General features: G+C 49.5%; 2 protein-coding genes across 2 annotated transcripts in view; both read right to left on the bottom strand.

Moving 5' to 3' along the window:
* Window positions 1–10951, bottom strand: part of LOC124544953 (mucin-12-like) — a 155491-nt gene extending 144540 nt beyond the window's left edge. Inside the window, exon 1 of the mRNA XM_047123700.1 lies at window positions 26–10951. Coding sequence (XP_046979656.1) covers window positions 26–10951 — 10926 coding nt within the window. The remainder of the gene's footprint in view (window positions 1–25) is intronic.
* A 690-nt stretch (window positions 10952–11641) lies between these two features.
* LOC124544952 (mucin-12-like) lies at window positions 11642–14227 on the bottom strand. Its single transcript, XM_047123698.1, has 2 exons — window positions 12836–14227; window positions 11642–12751 (listed from the first exon to the last, which is right to left on the bottom strand). The coding sequence occupies exons 1-2, from the start codon at window positions 14225–14227 to the stop codon at window positions 11642–11644; spliced, it is 2502 nt and encodes an 833-aa protein (XP_046979654.1).
* Window positions 14228–16850: the final 2623 nt, after the last annotated feature.

Raw genomic sequence — 16850 nt, 5'->3', positions numbered from 1 at the left:
GTAGAAACTGAGTTATACTACCCACCTCCGTGTGGAAGGTGGGTAGAAACTGAGTTATACTACCCACCTCCGTGTGGAAGGTGGGTACAAACTGAGTTATACTACCCACCTCCGTGTGGAAGGTGGGTAGAAACTGAGTTATACTACCCACCTCCGTGTGGAAGGTGGGTAGAAACTGAGTTATACTACCCACCTCCGTGTGGAAGGTGGGTAGAAACTGAGTTATACTACCCACCTCCGTGTGGAAGGTGGGTAGAAACTGAGTTATACTACCCACCTCCGTGTGGAAGGTGGGTAGAAACTGAGTTATACTACCCACCTCCGTGTGGAAGGTGGGTAGAAACTGAGTTATACTACCCACCTCCGTGTGGAAGGTGGGTACAAACTGAGTTATACTACCCACCTCCGTGTGGAAGGTGGGTAGAAACTGAGTTATACTACCCACCTCCGTGTGGAAGGTGGGTACAAACTGAGTTATACTACCCACCTCCGTGTGGAAGGTGGGTAGAAACTGAGTTATACTACCCACCTCCGTGTGGAAGGTGGGTAGAAACTGAGTTATACTACCCACCTCCGTGTGGAAGGTGGGTAGAAACTGAGTTATACTACCCACCTCCGTGTGGAAGGTGGGTAGAAACTGAGTTATACTACCCACCTCCGTGTGGAAGGTGGGTACAAACTGAGTTATACTACCCACCTCCGTGTGGAAGGTGGGTAGAAACTGAGTTATACTACCCACCTCCGTGTGGAAGGTGGGTACAAACTGAGTTATACTACTCACCTCCGTGTGGAAGGTGGGTAGTAACTGAGTTATACTACCCACCTCCGTGTGGAAGGTGGGTACAAACTGAGTTATACTACCCACCTCCGTGTGGAAGGTGGGTAGAAACTGAGTTATACTACCCACCTCCGTGTGGAAGGTGGGTAGAAACTGAGTTATACTACCCACCTCCGTGTGGAAGGTGGGTAGAAACTGAGTTATACTACCCACCTCCGTGTGGAAGGTGGGTAGAAACTGAGTTATACTACCCACCTCCGTGTGGAAGGTGGGTAGAAACTGAGTTATACTACCCACCTCCGTGTGGAAGGTGGGTAGAAACTGAGTTATACTACCCACCTCCGTGTGGAAGGTGGGTAGAAACTGAGTTATACTACCCACCTCCGTGTGGAAGGTGGGTAGAAACTGAGTTATACTACCCACCTCCGTGTGGAAGGTGGGTACAAACTGAGTTATACTACCCACCTCCGTGTGGAAGGTGGGTAGTAACTGAGTTATACTACCCACCTCCGTGTGGAAGGTGGGTACAAACTGAGTTATACTACCCACCTCCGTGTGGAAGGTGGGTAGTAACTGAGTTATACTACCCACCTCCGTGTGGAAGGTGGGTAGAAACTGAGTTATACTACCCACCTCCGTGTGGAAGGTGGGTAGAAACTGAGTTATACTACCCACCTCCGTGTGGAAGGTGGGTAGAAACTGAGTTATACTACCCACCTCCGTGTGGAAGGTGGGTAGAAACTGAGTTATACTACCCACCTCCGTGTGGAAGGTGGGTAGAAACTGAGTTATACTACCCACCTCCGTGTGGAAGGTGGGTAGAAACTGAGTTATACTACCCACCTCCGTGTGGAAGGTGGGTACAAACTGAGTTATACTACCCATCTCCGTGTGGAAGGTGGGTAGAAACTGAGTTATACTACCCACCTCCGTGTGGAAGTTGGGTAGAAACTGAGTTATACTACCCACCTCCGTGTGGAAGGTGGGTAGAAACTGAGTTATACTACCCACCTCCGTGTGGAAGGTGGGTAGAAACTGAGTTATACTACCCACCTCCGTGTGGAAGGTGGGTAGAAACTGAGTTATACTACCCACCTCCGTGTGGAAGGTGGGTAGTAACTGAGTTATACTACCCACCTCCGTGTGGAAGGTGGGTACAAACTGAGTTATACTACCCACCTCCGTGTGGAAGGTGGGTAGTAACTGAGTTATACTACCCACCTCCGTGTGGAAGGTGGGTAGAAACTGAGTTATACTACCCACCTCCGTGTGGAAGGTGGGTAGAAACTGAGTTATACTACCCACCTCCGTGTGGAAGGTGGGTAGAAACTGAGTTATACTACCCACCTCCGTGTGGAAGGTGGGTACAAACTGAGTTATACTACCCACCTCCGTGTGGAAGGTGGGTACAAACTGAGTTATACTACCCACCTCCGTGTGGAAGGTGGGTAGAAACTGAGTTATACTACCCACCTCCGTGTGGAAGGTGGGTAGAAACTGAGTTATACTACCCACCTCCGTGTGGAAGGTGGGTACAAACTGAGTTATACTACCCACCTCCGTGTGGAAGGTGGGTAGTAACTGAGTTATACTACCCACCTCCGTGTGGAAGGTGGGTAGAAACTGAGTTATACTACCCACCTCCGTGTGGAAGGTGGGTAGAAACTGAGTTATACTACCCACCTCCGTGTGGAAGGTGGGTAGAAACTGAGTTATACTACCCACCTCCGTGTGGAAGGTGGGTAGAAACTGAGTTATACTACCCACCTCCGTGTGGAAGGTGGGTAGAAACTGAGTTATACTACCCACCTCCGTGTGGAAGGTGGGTAGAAACTGAGTTATAGTACCCACCTCCGTGTGGAAGGTGGGTAGTAACTGAGTTATACTACCCACCTCCGTGTGGAAGGTGGGTAAAAACTGAGTTATACTACCCACCTTCGTGTGGAAGGTGGGTAGTAACTGAGTTATACTACCCACCTCCGTGTGGAAGGTGGGAAGAAACTGAGTTATACTACCCACCTCCGTGTGGAAGGTGGGTAGAAACTGAGTTATACTACCCACCTCCGTGTGGAAGGTGGGTAGAAACTGAGTTATACTACCCACCTCCGTGTGGAAGGTGGGTAGTAACTGAGTTATACTACCCACCTCCGTGAGGAAGGTGGGTAGTAACTGAGTTATACTACCCACCTGCGTGTGGAAGGTGGGTAGAAACTGAGTTATACTACCCACCTCCGTGTGGAAGGTGGGTGGTAACTGAGTTATACTACCCACCTCCGTGTGGAAGGTGGGTAGTAACTGAGTTATACTACCCACCTCCGTGTGGAAGGTGGGTAGTAACTGAGTTATACTACCCACCTCCGTGTGGAAGGTGGGTAGAAACTGAGTTATACTACCCACCTCCGTGTGGAAGGTGGGTAGAAACTGAGTTATACTACCCACCTCCGTGTGGAAGGTGGGTAGAAACTGAGTTATACTACCCACCACCGTGTGGAAGGTGGGTAGAAACTGAGTTATACTACCCACCTCCGTGTGGAAGGTGGGTAGAAACTGAGTTATACTACCCACCTCCGTGTGGAAGGTGGGTAGAAACTGAGTTATACTACCCACCTCCGTGTGGAAGGTGGGTACAAACTGAGTTATACTACCCACCTCCGTGTGGAAGGTGGGTAGAAACTGAGTTATACTACCCACCACCGTGTGGAAGGTGGGTAGAAACTGAGTTATACTACCCACCTCCGTGTGGAAGGTGGGTGGTAACTGAGTTATACTACCCACCTCCGTGTGGAAGGTGAGTAGTAACTGAGTTATACTACCCACCTCCGTGTGGAAGGTGGGTAGAAACTGAGTTATAGTACCCACCTTCATGTGGAAAGTGGGTAGAAACTGAGTTATACTACCCACCTCCGTGTGGAAGGTGGGTAGAAACTGAGTTATACTACCCACCTCCGTGTGGAAGTTGGGTGGAAACTGAGTTATACTACCCACCTTCATGTGGAAGGTGGGTAGAAACTGAGTTATACTACCCACCTTCATGTGGAAGGTGGGTAGAAACTGAGTTATACTACCCACCTCCGTGTGGAAGGTGGGTAGAAACTGAGTTATACTACCCACCTCCGTGTGGAAGGTGGGTACAAACTGAGTTATACTACCCACCTCCGTGTGGAAGGTGGGTAGAAACTGAGTTATACTACCCACCTCCGTGTGGAAGGTGGGTAGAAACTGAGTTATACTACCCACCTCCGTGTGGAAGTTGGGTGGAAACTGAGTTATACTACCCACCTTCATGTGGAAGGTGGGTAGAAACTGAGTTATACTACCCACCTTCATGTGGAAGGTGGGTAGAAACTGAGTTATACTACCCACCTCCGTGTGGAAGGTGGGTAGAAACTGAGTTATACTACCCACCTCCGTGTGGAAGGTGGGTAGAAACTGAGTTATACTACCCACCTCCGTGTGGAAGGTGGGTAGAAACTGAGTTATACTACCCACCTCCGTGTGGAAGGTGGGTAGAAACTGAGTTATACTACCCACCTCCGTGTGGAAGGTGGGTAGAAACTGAGTTATACTACCCACCTCCGTGTGGAAGGTGGGTAGAAACTGAGTTATAGTACCCACCTCCGTGTGGAAGGTGGGTAGAAACTGAGTTATACTACCCACCTCCGTGTGGAAGGTGGGTAGAAACTGAGTTATACTACCCACCTCCGTGTGGACGGTGGGTAGAAACTGAGTTATACTACCCACCTCCGTGTGGAAGGTGGGTAGAAACTGAGTTATACTACCCACCTCCGTGTGGAAGTTGGGTGGAAACTGAGTTATAGTACCCACCTCCGTGTGGAAGGTGGGTAGAAACTGAGTTATACTACCCACCTCCGTGTGGAAGGTGGGTAGAAACTGAGTTATACTACACACCTCCGTGTGGAAGGTGGGTAGAAACTGAGTTATACTACCCAAATCCGTGTGGAAGGTGGGTAGAAACTGAGTTATACTACCCACCTCCGTGTGGAAGTTGGGTGGAAACTGAGTTATACTACCCACCTCCGTGTGGAAGTTGGGTGGAAACTGAGTTATAGTACCCACCTCCGTGTGGAAGGTGGGTAGAAACTGAGTTATACTACCCACCTCCGTGTGGAAGGTGGGTAGAAACTGAGTTATACTACCCACCTCCGTGTGGAAGGTGGGTAGAAACTGAGTTATACTACCCACCTCCGTGTGGAAGGTGGGTAGAAACTGAGTTATACTACCCACCTCCGTGTGGAAGGTGAGTAGTAACTGAGTTATACTACCCACCTCCGTGTGGAAGGTGGGTAGAAACTGAGTTATACTACCCACCTTCATGTGGAAGGTGGGTAGAAACTGAGTTATACTACCCACCTCCGTGTGGAAGGTGGGTAGAAACTGAGTTATACTACCCACCTCCGTGTGGAAGGTAAGTAGAAACTGAGTTATACTACCCACCTCCGTGTGGAAGGTGGGTAGAAACTGAGTTATACTACCCACCTCCGTGTGGAAGGTGGGTAGAAACTGAGTTATACTACCCACCTCCGTGTGGAAGTTGGGTGGAAACTGAGTTATACTACCCACCTTCATGTGGAAGGTGGGTAGAAACTGAGTTATACTACCCACCTTCATGTGGAAGGTGGGTAGAAACTGATTTATACTACCCACCTCCGTGTGGAAGGTGGGTAGAAACTGAGTTATACTACCCACCTCCGTGTGGAAGGTGGGTAGAAACTGAGTTATACTACCCACCTCCGTGTGGAAGGTGGGTAGAAACTGAGTTATACTACCCACCTCCGTGTGGAAGGTGGGTAGAAACTGAGTTATACTACCCACCTCCGTGTGGAAGGTGGGTAGAAACTGAGTTATAGTACCCACCTCCGTGTGGAAGGTGGGTAGAAACTGAGTTATACTACCCACCTCCGTGTGGAAGGTGGGTAGAAACTGAGTTATACTACCCACCTCCGTGTGGAAGGTGGGTAGAAACTGAGTTATACTACCCACCTCCGTGTGGAAGGTGGGTAGAAACTGAGTTATACTACCCACCTCCGTGTGGAAGGTGGGTAGAAACTGAGTTATACTACCCACCTCCGTGTGGAAGGTGGGTAGAAACTGAGTTATACTACCCACCTCCGTGTGGAAGTTGGGTGGAAACTGAGTTATAGTACCCACCTCCGTGTGGAAGGTGGGTAGAAACTGAGTTATACTACCCACCTCCGTGTGGAAGGTGGGTAGAAACTGAGTTATACTACACACCTCCGTGTGGAAGGTGGGTAGAAACTGAGTTATACTACCCACCTCCGTGTTGAAGGTGGGTAGAAACTGAGTTATACTACCCACCCCCGTGTGGAAGTTGGGTGGAAACTGAGTTATACTACCCACCTCCGTGTGGAAGTTGGGTGGAAACTGAGTTATAGTACCCACCTCCGTGTGGAAGGTGGGTAGAAACTGAGTTATACTACCCACCTCCGTGTGGAAGGTGGGTAGAAACTGAGTTATACTACCCACCTCCTTGTGGAAGGTGGGTAGAAACTGAGTTATACTACCCACCTCCGTGTGGAAGGTGGGTAGAAACTGAGTTATACTACCCACCTCCGTGTGGAAGGTGAGTAGTAACTGAGTTATACTACCCACCTCCGTGTGGAAGGTGGGTAGAAACTGAGTTATACTACCCACCTCCGTGTGGAAGGTGGGTAGAAACTGAGTTATACTACCCACCTCCGTGTGGAAGGTGGGTAGAAACTGAGTTATACTACCCACCTCCGTGTGGAAGTTGGGTGGAAACTGAGTTATACTACCCACCTCCGTGTGGAAGTTGGGTGGAAACTGAGTTATACTACCCACCTCCGTGTGGAAGGTGGGTAGAAACTGAGTTATACTACCCACCTCCGTGTGGAAGGTGGGTGGTAACTGAGTTATACTACCCACCTCCGTGTGGAAGGTGAGTAGTAACTGAGTTATACTACCCACCTCCGTGTGGAAGGTGGGTGGTAACTGAGTTATACTACCCACCTCCGTGTGGAAGGTGAGTAGTAACTGAGTTATACTACCCACCTCCGTGTGGAAGGTGGGTAGAAACTGAGTTATACTACCCACCTCCGTGTGGAAGGTGGGTAGAAACTGAGTTATACTACCCACCTTCATGTGGAAGGTGGGTGGTAACTGAGTTATACTACCCACCTCCGTGTGGAAGGTGAGTAGTAACTGAGTTATACTACCCACCTCCGTGTGGAAGGTGGGTGGTAACTGAGTTATACTACCCACCACCGTGTGGAAGGTGAGTAGTAACTGAGTTATACTACCCACCTCCGTGTGGAAGGTGGGTAGAAACTGAGTTATACTACCCACCTCCGTGTGGAAGGTGGGTAGAAACTGAGTTATACTACCCACCTTCATGTGGAAGGTGGGTGGTAACTGAGTTATACTACCCGACTCCGTGTGGAAGGTGGGTGGTAACTGAGTTATACTACCCACCTCCGTGTGGAAGGTGAGTAGTAACTGAGTTATACTACCCACCTCCGTGTGGAAGGTGGGTAGAAACTGAGTTATACTACCCACCTCCGTGTGGAAGGTGGGTAGAAACTGAGTTATACTACCCACCTCCGTGTGGAAGTTGGGTGGAAACTGAGTTATAGTACCCACCTCCGTGTGGAAGGTGGGTAGAAACTGAGTTATACTACCCACCTCCGTGTGGAAGGTGGGTGGTAACTGAGTTATACTACCCACCTCCGTGTGGAAGGTGGGTAGTAACTGAGTTATACTACCCACCTCCGGTTGGAAGGTGGGTGGTAACTGAGTTATACTACCCACCTCCGTGTGGAAGGTGAGTAGTAACTGAGTTATACTACCCACCTCCGTGTGGAAGGTGGGTGGTAACTGAGTTATACTACCCACCTCCGTGTGGAAGGTGAGTAGTAACTGAGTTATACTACACACCTCCGTGTGGAAGGTGGGTAGAAACTGAGTTATACTACCCACCTCCGTGTGGAAGGTGGGTAGAAACTGAGTTATACTACCCACCTTCATGTGGAAGGTGAGTAGTAACTGAGTTATACTACCCACCTCCGTGTGGAAGGTGAGTAGAAACTGAGTTATACTACCCACCTCCGTGTGGAAGGTGGGTGGTAACTGAGTTATACTACCCACCTCCGTGTGGAAGGTGGGTGGTAACTGAGTTATACTACCCACCTCCGTGTGGAAGGTGAGTAGTAACTGAGTTATACTACCCACCTCCGTGTGGAAGGTGGGTGGTAACTGAGTTATACTACCCACCTCCGTGTGGAAGGTGAGTAGTAACTGAGTTATACTACCCACCTCCGTGTGGAAGGTGGGTAGAAACTGAGTTATACTACCCACCTCTGTGTGGAAGGTGGGTGGTAACTGAGTTATACTACCCACCTCCGTGTGGAAGGTGAGTAGTAACTGAGTTATACTACCCACCTCCGTGTGGAAGGTGGGTAGAAACTGAGTTATACTACCCACCTCCGTGTGGAAGTTAGGTGGAAACTGAGTTATAGTACCCACCTCCATGTGGAAGGTGGGTAGAAACTGAGTTATACTACCCACCTCCGTGTGGAAGGTGGGTAGAAACTGAGTTATACTACCCACCTCCGTGTGAAAGGTGGGTAGAAACTGAGTTATACTACCCACCTCCGTGTGGAAGGTGGGTAGAAACTGAGTTATGCTACCCACTTCCGTGTGGAAGGTGGGTAGAAACTGAGTTATACTACCCACCTCCGTATGGAAGGTGGGTAGAAACTGAGTTATACTACCCACCTCCATGTGGAAGGTGAGTAGTAACTGAGTTATACTACCCACCTCCGTGTGGAAGGTGGGTAGAAACTGAGTTATACTACCCACCTCCGTGTGGAAGGTGGGTAGAAACTGAGTTATAGTACCCACCTCCGTGTGGAAGGTGGGTAGAAACTGAGTTATACTACCCACCTCCGTGTGGAAGGTGGGTAGAAACTGAGTTATGCTACCCACTTCCGTGTGGAAGGTGGGTAGAAACTGAGTTATACTACCCACCTCCGTGTGGAAGGTGGGTAGTAACTGCGTTATACTACCCACCTCCGTGTGGAAGGTGGGTAGTAACTGAGTTATACTACCCACCTCCGTGTGGAAGGTTGGTGGTAACTGAGTTATACTACCCACCTCCGTGTGGAAGGTGAGTAGTAACTGAGTTATACTACCCACCTCCGTGTGGAAGGTGGGTAGAAACTGAATTATACTACCCACCTCCGTGTGGAAGTTGGGTAGAAACTGAGTTATACTACCCACCTCCGTGTGGAAGGTGGGTAGAAACTGAGTTATACTACCCACCTCAGTGTGGAAGGTGGGTAGAAACTGAGTTATACTACCCACCTCCGTGTGGAAGTTGGGTAGAAACTGAGTTATACTACCCACCTCCGTGTGGAAGGTGGGTAGAAACTGAGTTATACTACCCACCTCCGTGTGGAAGTTGGGTGGAAACTGAGTTATAGTACCCACCTCCGTGTGGAAGGTGGGTAGAAACTGAGTTATACTACCCACCTCCGTGTGGAAGGTGGGTGGTAACTGAGTTATACTACCCACCTCCGTGTGGATGGTGAGTAGTAACTGAGTTATACTAACCACCTCCGTGTGGAAGTTGGGTGGTAACTGAGTTATACTACCCACCTCCGTGTGGAAGGTGGGTGGTAACTGAGTTATACTACCCACCTCCGTGTGGAAGGTGAGTAGTAACTGAGTTATACTACCCACCTCCGTGTGGAAGGTGGGTAGAAACTGAGTTATACTACCCACCTCCGTGTGGAAGTTGGGTGGAAACTGAGTTATAGTACCCACCTCTGTGTGGAAGGTGGGTAGAAACTGAGTTATACTACCCACCTCCGTGTGGAAGGTGGGTAGAAACTGAGTTATAGTACCCACCTCCGTGTGGAAGGTGGGTAGAAACTGAGTTATACTACCCACCTTCATGTGGAAGGTGGGTGGTAACTGAGTTATATTACCCACCTCCGTGTGGAAGTTGGGTGGAAACTGAGTTATAGTACCCACCTCCGTGTGGAAGGTGGGTAGAAACTGAGTTATACTACCCACCTCCGTGTGGAAGGTGGGTAGAAACTGAGTTATACTACCCACCTCCGTGTGGAAGGTGAGTAGTAACTGAGTTATACTACCCACCTCCGTGTGGAAGGTGGGTAGAAACTGAGTTATACTACCCACCTCCGTGTGGAAGTTGGGTGGAAACTGAAATATAGTACCCACCTCCGTGTGGAAGGTGGGTAGAAACTGAGTTATACTACCCACCTCCGTGTGGAAGTTGGGTGGAAACTGAGTTATAGTACCCACCTCCGTGTGGAAGGTGGGTAGAAACTGAGTTATACTACCCACCTCCGTGTGGAAGTTGGGTGGAAACTGAGTTATAGTACCCACCTCCGTGTGGAAGGTGGGTAGAAACTGAGTTATACTACCCACCTCCGTGTGGAAGGTGGGTGGTAACTGAGTTATACTACCCACCTCCGTGTGGAAGGTGAGTAGTAACTGAGTTATACTACCCACCTCCGTGTGGAAGGTGGGTAGAAACTGAGTTATACTACCCACCTCCGTGTGGAAGTTGGGTGGAAACTGAGTTATAGTACCCACCTCCGTGTGGAAGGTGGGTAGAAACTGAGTTATACTACCCACCTCCGTGTGGAAGTTGGGTGGAAACTGAGTTATAGTACCCACCTCCGTGTGGAAGGTGGGTAGAAACTGAGTTATACTACCCACCTCCGTGTGGAAGTTGGGTGGAAACTGAGTTATAGTACCCACCTCCGTGTGGAAGGTGGGTAGAAACTGAGTTATACTACCCACCTCCGTGTGGAAGGTGGGTGGTAACTGAGTTATACTACCCACCTCCGTGTGGAAGGTGAGTAGTAACTGAGTTATACTACCCACCTCCGTGTGGAAGGTGGGTGGTAACTGAGTTATACTACCCACCTCCGTGTGGAAGGTGAGTAGTAACTGAGTTATACTACCCACCTCCGTGTGGAAGGTGGGTGGTAACTGAGTTATACTACCCACCTCCGTGTGGAAGGTGAGTAGTAACTGAGTTATACTACCCACCTCCGTGTGGAAGGTGGGTAGAAACTGAGTTATACTACCCACCTCCGTGTGGAAGGTGGGTAGAAGCTGAGTTATACTACCCACCTTCATGTGGAAGGTGGGTGGTAACTGAGTTATACTACCCACCTCCGTGTGGAAGGTGAGTAGTAACTAAGTTATACTACCCACCTCCGTGTGGAAGGTGGGTAGAAACTGAGTTATACTACCCACCTCCGTGTGGAAGTTGGGTGGAAACTGAGTTATAGTACCCACCTCCGTGTGGAAGGTGGGTAGAAACTGAGTTATACTACCCACCTCCGTGTGGAAGGTGGGTAGAAACTGAGTTATACTACCCACCTCCGTGTGGAAGGTGGGTAGAAACTGAGTTATACTACCCACCTCCGTGTGGAAGGTGGGTAGAAACTGAGTTATGCTACCCACTTCCGTGTGGAAGGTGGGTAGAAACTGAGTTATACTACCCACCTCCGTATGGAAGGTGGGTAGAAACTGAGTTATACTACCCACCTCCATGTGGAAGGTGAGTAGAAACTGAGTTATACTACCCACCTCCGTGTGGAAGGTGGGTGGTAACTGAGTTATACTACCCACCTCCGTGTGGAAGGTGAGTAGTAACTGAGTTATACTACCCACCTCCGTGTGGAAGGTGGGTAGAAACTGAGTTATACTACCCACCTCCGTGTGGAAGGTGGGTAGAAACTGAGTTATACTACCCACCTTCATGTGGAAGGTGGGTGGTAACTGAGTTATACTACCCACCTCCGTGTGGAAGGTGAGTAGTAACTAAGTTATACTACCCACCTCCGTGTAGCAGGTGGGTAGAAACTGAGTTATACTACCCACCTCCGTGTGGAAGTTGGGTGGAAACTGAGTTATAGTACCCACCTCCGTGTGGAAGGTGGGTAGAAACTGAGTTATACTACCCACCTCCGTGTGGAAGGTGGGTAGAAACTGAGTTATAGTACCCACCTCCGTGTGGAAGGTGGGTAGAAACTGAGTTATACTACCCACCTCCGTGTGGAAGGTGGGTAGAAACTGAGTTATGCTACCCACTTCCGTGTGGAAGGTGGGTAGAAACTGAGTTATACTACCCACCTCCGTGTGGAAGGTGGGTAGTAACTGAGTTATACTACCCACCTCCGTGTGGAAGGTGGGTAGTAACTGAGTTATACTACCCACCTCCGTGTGGAAGGTTGGTGGTAACTGAGTTATACTACCCACCTCCGTGTGGAGGGTGAGTAGTAACTGAGTTATACTACCCACCTCCGTGTGGAAGGTGGGTAGAAACTGAGTTATACTACCCACCTCCGTGTGGAAGTTGGGTAGAAACTGAGTTATACTACCCACCTCCGTGTGGAAGGTGGGTAGAAACTGAGTTATACTACCCACCTCCGTGTGGAAGGTGGGTAGAAACTGAGTTATACTACCCACCTCCGTGTGGAAGTTGGGTAGAAACTGAGTTATACTACCCACCTCCGTGTGGAAGGTGGGTAGAAACTGAGTTATACTACCCACCTCCGTGTGGAAGGTGGGTAGAAACTGAGTTATACTACCCACCTCCGTGTGGAAGGTGGGTAGAAACTGAGTTATAACACCCACCTCCGTGTGGAAGGTGGGTAGTAACTGAGTTATACTACCCACCTCCGTGTGGAAGGTGGGTAGAAACTGAGTTATACTACCCACCTCCGTGTGGAAGGTGGGTAGTAACTGAGTTATACTACCCACCTCCGTGCGGAAGGTGGGCAGAAACTGAGTTATACTACCCACCTCCGTGTGGAAGGTGGGTAGTAACTGAGTTATACTACCCACCTCCGTGTGGAAGGTGGGTAGAAATTGAGCTATACTACCCACCTCCGTGTGGAAGGTGGGTAGAAACTGAGTTTTACTACCCACCTTCGTGTGGAGTTTGGGTAGAAACTGAGATATACTACCCACCTCCGTGTGGAAGGTGGGTAGAAACTAAGTTATACTACCCACCTCTGTGTAGAAGGTGGGTAGAAACTGAGTTATACTACCCACCTCCGTGTGGAAGGTGGGTAGAAACTGAGTTATACTACCCACCTCCGTGTGGAAGGTGGGTAGAAACTGAGTTATACTACCCACCTCCGTGTGGAAGGTGGGTACAAACTGAGTTATACTACCCACCTCCGTGTGGAAGGTGGGTAGAAACTGAGTTATACTACCCACCTCCGTGTGGAAGGTGGGTAGAAACTGAGTTATACTACCCACCTCCGTGTGGAAGGTGGGTAGAAACTGAGTTATACTACCCACCTCCGTGTGGAAGGTGGGTAGAAACTGAGTTATACTACCCACCTCCGTGTGGAAGGTGGGTTGTAACTGAGTTATACTACCCACCTCCGTGAGGAAGGTGGGTAGTAACTGAGTTATACTACCCACCTGCGTGTGGAAGGTGGGTAGAAACCGAGTTATACTACCCACCTCCGTGTGGAAGGTGGGTAGTAACTGAGTTATACTACCCACCTCCGTGTGGAAGGTGGGTGGTAACTGAGTTATACTACCCACCTCCGTGTGGAAGGTGAGTAGTAACTGAGTTATACTACCCACCTCCGTGTGGAAGGTGGGTAGAAACTGAGTTATACTACCCACCTCCGTGTGGAAGGTGGGTAGAAACTGAGTTATACTACCCACCTCCGTGTGGAAGGTGGGTAGAAACTGAGTTATACTACCCACCTCCGTGTGGAAGGTGAGTAGTAACCGAGTTATACTACCCACCTCCGTGTGGAAGGTGGGTAGAAACTGAGTTATACTACCCACCTCCGTGTGGAAGTTGGGTGGAAACTGAGTTATAGTACCCACCTCCGTGTGGAAGGTGGGTAGAAACTGAGTTATACTACCCACCTCCGTGTGGAAGTTGGGTGGAAACTGAGTTATAGTACCCACCTCCGTGTGGAAGGTGGGTAGAAACTGAGTTATACTACCCACCTCCGTGTGGAAGTTGGGTGGAAACTGAGTTATAGTACCCACCTCCGTGTGGAAGGTGGGTAGAAACTGAGTTATACTACCCACCTCCGTGTGGAAGGTGGGTGGTAACTGAGTTATACTACCCACCTCCGTGTGGAAGGTGAGTAGTAACTGAGTTATACTACCCACCTCCGTGTGGAAGGTGGGTGGTAACTGAGTTATACTACCCACCTCCGTGTGGAAGGTGAGTAGTAACTGAGTTATACTACCCACCTCCGTGTGGAAGGTGGGTGGTAACTGAGTTATACTACCCACCTCCGTGTGGAAGGTGAGTAGTAACTGAGTTATACTACCCACCTCCGTGTGGAAGGTGGGTAGAAACTGAGTTATACTACCCACCTCCGTGTGGAAGGTGGGTAGAAACTGAGTTATACTACCCACCTTCATGTGGAAGGTGGGTGGTAACTGAGTTATACTACCCACCTCCGTGTGGAAGGTGAGTAGTAACTAAGTTATACTACCCACCTCCGTGTGGAAGGTGGGTAGAAACTGAGTTATACTACCCACCTCCGTGTGGAAGTTGGGTGGAAACTGAGTTATAGTACCCACCTCCGTGTGGAAGGTGGGTAGAAACTGAGTTATACTACCCACCTCCGTGTGGAAGGTGGGTAGAAACTGAGTTATACTACCCACCTCCGTGTGGAAGGTGGGTAGAAACTGAGTTATACTACCCACCTCCGTGTGGAAGGTGGGTAGAAACTGAGTTATGCTACCCGCTTCCGTGTGGAAGGTGGGTAGAAACTGAGTTATACTACCCACCTCCGTATGGAAGGTGGGTAGAAACTGAGTTATACTACCCACCTCCATGTGGAAGGTGAGTAGTAACTGAGTTATACTACCCACCTCCGTGTGGAAGGTGGGTAGAAACTGAGTTATACTACCCACCTCCGTGTGGAAGGTGGGTAGAAACTGAGTTATAGTACCCACCTCCGTGTGGAAGGTGGGTAGAAACTGAGTTATACTACCCACCTCCGTGTGGAAGGTGGGTAGAAACTGAGTTATGCTACCCACTTCCGTGTGGAAGGTGGGTAGAAACTGAGTTATACTACCCACCTCCGTGTGGAAGGTGGGTAGTAACTGAGTTATACTACCCACCTCCGTGTGGAAGGTGGGTAGTAACTGAGTTATACTACCCACCTCCGTGTGGAAGGTTGGTGGTAACTGAGTTATACTACCCACCTCCGTGTGGAGGGTGAGTAGTAACTGAGTTATACTACCCACCTCCGTGTGGAAGGTGGGTAGAAACTGAGTTATACTACCCACCTCCGTGTGGAAGTTGGGTAGAAACTGAGTTATACTACCCACCTCCGTGTGGAAGGTGGGTAGAAACTGAGTTATACTACCCACCTCCGTGTGGAAGGTGGGTAGAAACTGAGTTATACTACCCACCTCCGTGTGGAAGTTGGGTAGAAACTGAGTTATACTACCCACCTCCGTGTGGAAGGTGGGTAGAAACTGAGTTATACTACCCACCTCCGTGTGGAAGGTGGGTAGAAACTGAGTTATAACACCCACCTCCGTGTGGAAGGTGGGTAGTAACTGAGTTATACTACCCACCTCCGTGTGGAAGGTGGGTAGAAACTGAGTTCTACTACCCACTTCCGTGTGGAAGGTGGGTAGTAACTGAGTTATACTACCCACCTCCGTGCGGAAGGTGGGCAGAAACTGAGTTATACTACCCACCTCCGTGTGGAAGGTGGGTAGAAACTGAGTTTTACTACCCACCTTCGTGTGGAGTTTGGGTAGAAACTGAGTTATACTACCCACCTCCGTGTGGAAGGTGAGTAGTAACTAAGTTATACTACCCACCTCCGTGTGGAAGGTGGGTAGAAACTGAGTTATACTACCCACCTCCGTGTGGAAGTTGGGTGGAAACTGAGTTATAGTACCCACCTCCGTGTGGAAGGTGGGTAGAAACTGAGTTATACTACCCACCTCCGTGTGGAAGGTGGGTAGAAACTGAGTTATACTACCCACATCCGTGTGGAAGGTGGGTAGAAACTGAGTTATACTACCCACCTCCGTGTGGAAGGTGGGTAGAAACTGAGTTATGCTACCCGCTTCCGTGTGGAAGGTGGGTAGAAACTGAGTTATACTACCCACCTCCGTATGGAAGGTGGGTAGAAACTGAGTTATACTACCCACCTCCATGTGGAAGGTGAGTAGTAACTGAGTTATACTACCCACCTCCGTGTGGAAGGTGGGTAGAAACTGAGTTATACTACCCACCTCCGTGTGGAAGGTGGGTAGAAACTGAGTTATAGTACCCACCTCCGTGTGGAAGGTGGGTAGAAACTGAGTTATACTACCCACCTCCGTGTGGAAGGTGGGTAGAAACTGAGTTATGCTACCCACTTCCGTGTGGAAGGTGGGTAGAAACTGAGTTATACTACCCACCTCCGTGTGGAAGGTGGGTAGTAACTGAGTTATACTACCCACCTCCGTGTGGAAGGTGGGTAGTAACTGAGTTATACTACCCACCTCCGTGTGGAAGGTTGGTGGTAACTGAGTTATACTACCCACCTCCGTGTGGAGGGTGAGTAGTAACTGAGTTATACTACCCACCTCCGTGTGGAAGGTGGGTAGAAACTGAGTTATACTACCCACCTCCGTGTGGAAGTTGGGTAGAAACTGAGTTATACTACCCACCTCCGTGTGGAAGGTGGGTAGAAACTGAGTTATACTACCCACCTCCGTGTGGAAGGTGGGTAGAAACTGAGTTATACTACCCACCTCCGTGTGGAAGTTGGGTAGAAACTGAGTTATACTACCCACCTCCGTGTGGAAGGTGGGTAGAAACTGAGTTATACTACCCACCTCCGTGTGGAAGGTGGGTAGAAACTGAGTTATAACACCCACCTCCGTGTGGAAGGTGGGTAGTAACTGAGTTATACTACCCACCTCCGTGTGGAAGGTGGGTAGAAACTGAGTTATACTACCCACTTCCGTGTGGAAGGTGGGTAGTAACTGAGTTATACTACCCACCTCCGTGCGGAAGGTGGGCAGAAAC

The sequence above is a fragment of the Schistocerca americana genome, chromosome 8 (genome assembly GCF_021461395.2).
Source record: "Schistocerca americana isolate TAMUIC-IGC-003095 chromosome 8, iqSchAmer2.1, whole genome shotgun sequence".
Lineage (NCBI taxonomy): Eukaryota > Metazoa > Arthropoda > Insecta > Orthoptera > Acrididae > Schistocerca > Schistocerca americana.
Note: the sequence above shows the minus strand (reverse complement) of the source record. Positions and strands in the feature narration are given on the sequence as shown.

Excerpts from the sequence above, each read along its gene's own strand:
- LOC124544952 (XM_047123698.1), bottom strand. The coding sequence starts at position 14,227 with ATGAAGGTGGGTAGTATAACTCAGTTTCTACCCACCTTCCACACGGAG. Across the intron at positions 12,752-12,835 it reads TACCCACCTTCTACACAGAG|GTGGGTAGTAAAACTCAGTT; the intron begins GTGGGTAGTATA and ends CTCCACACGAAG.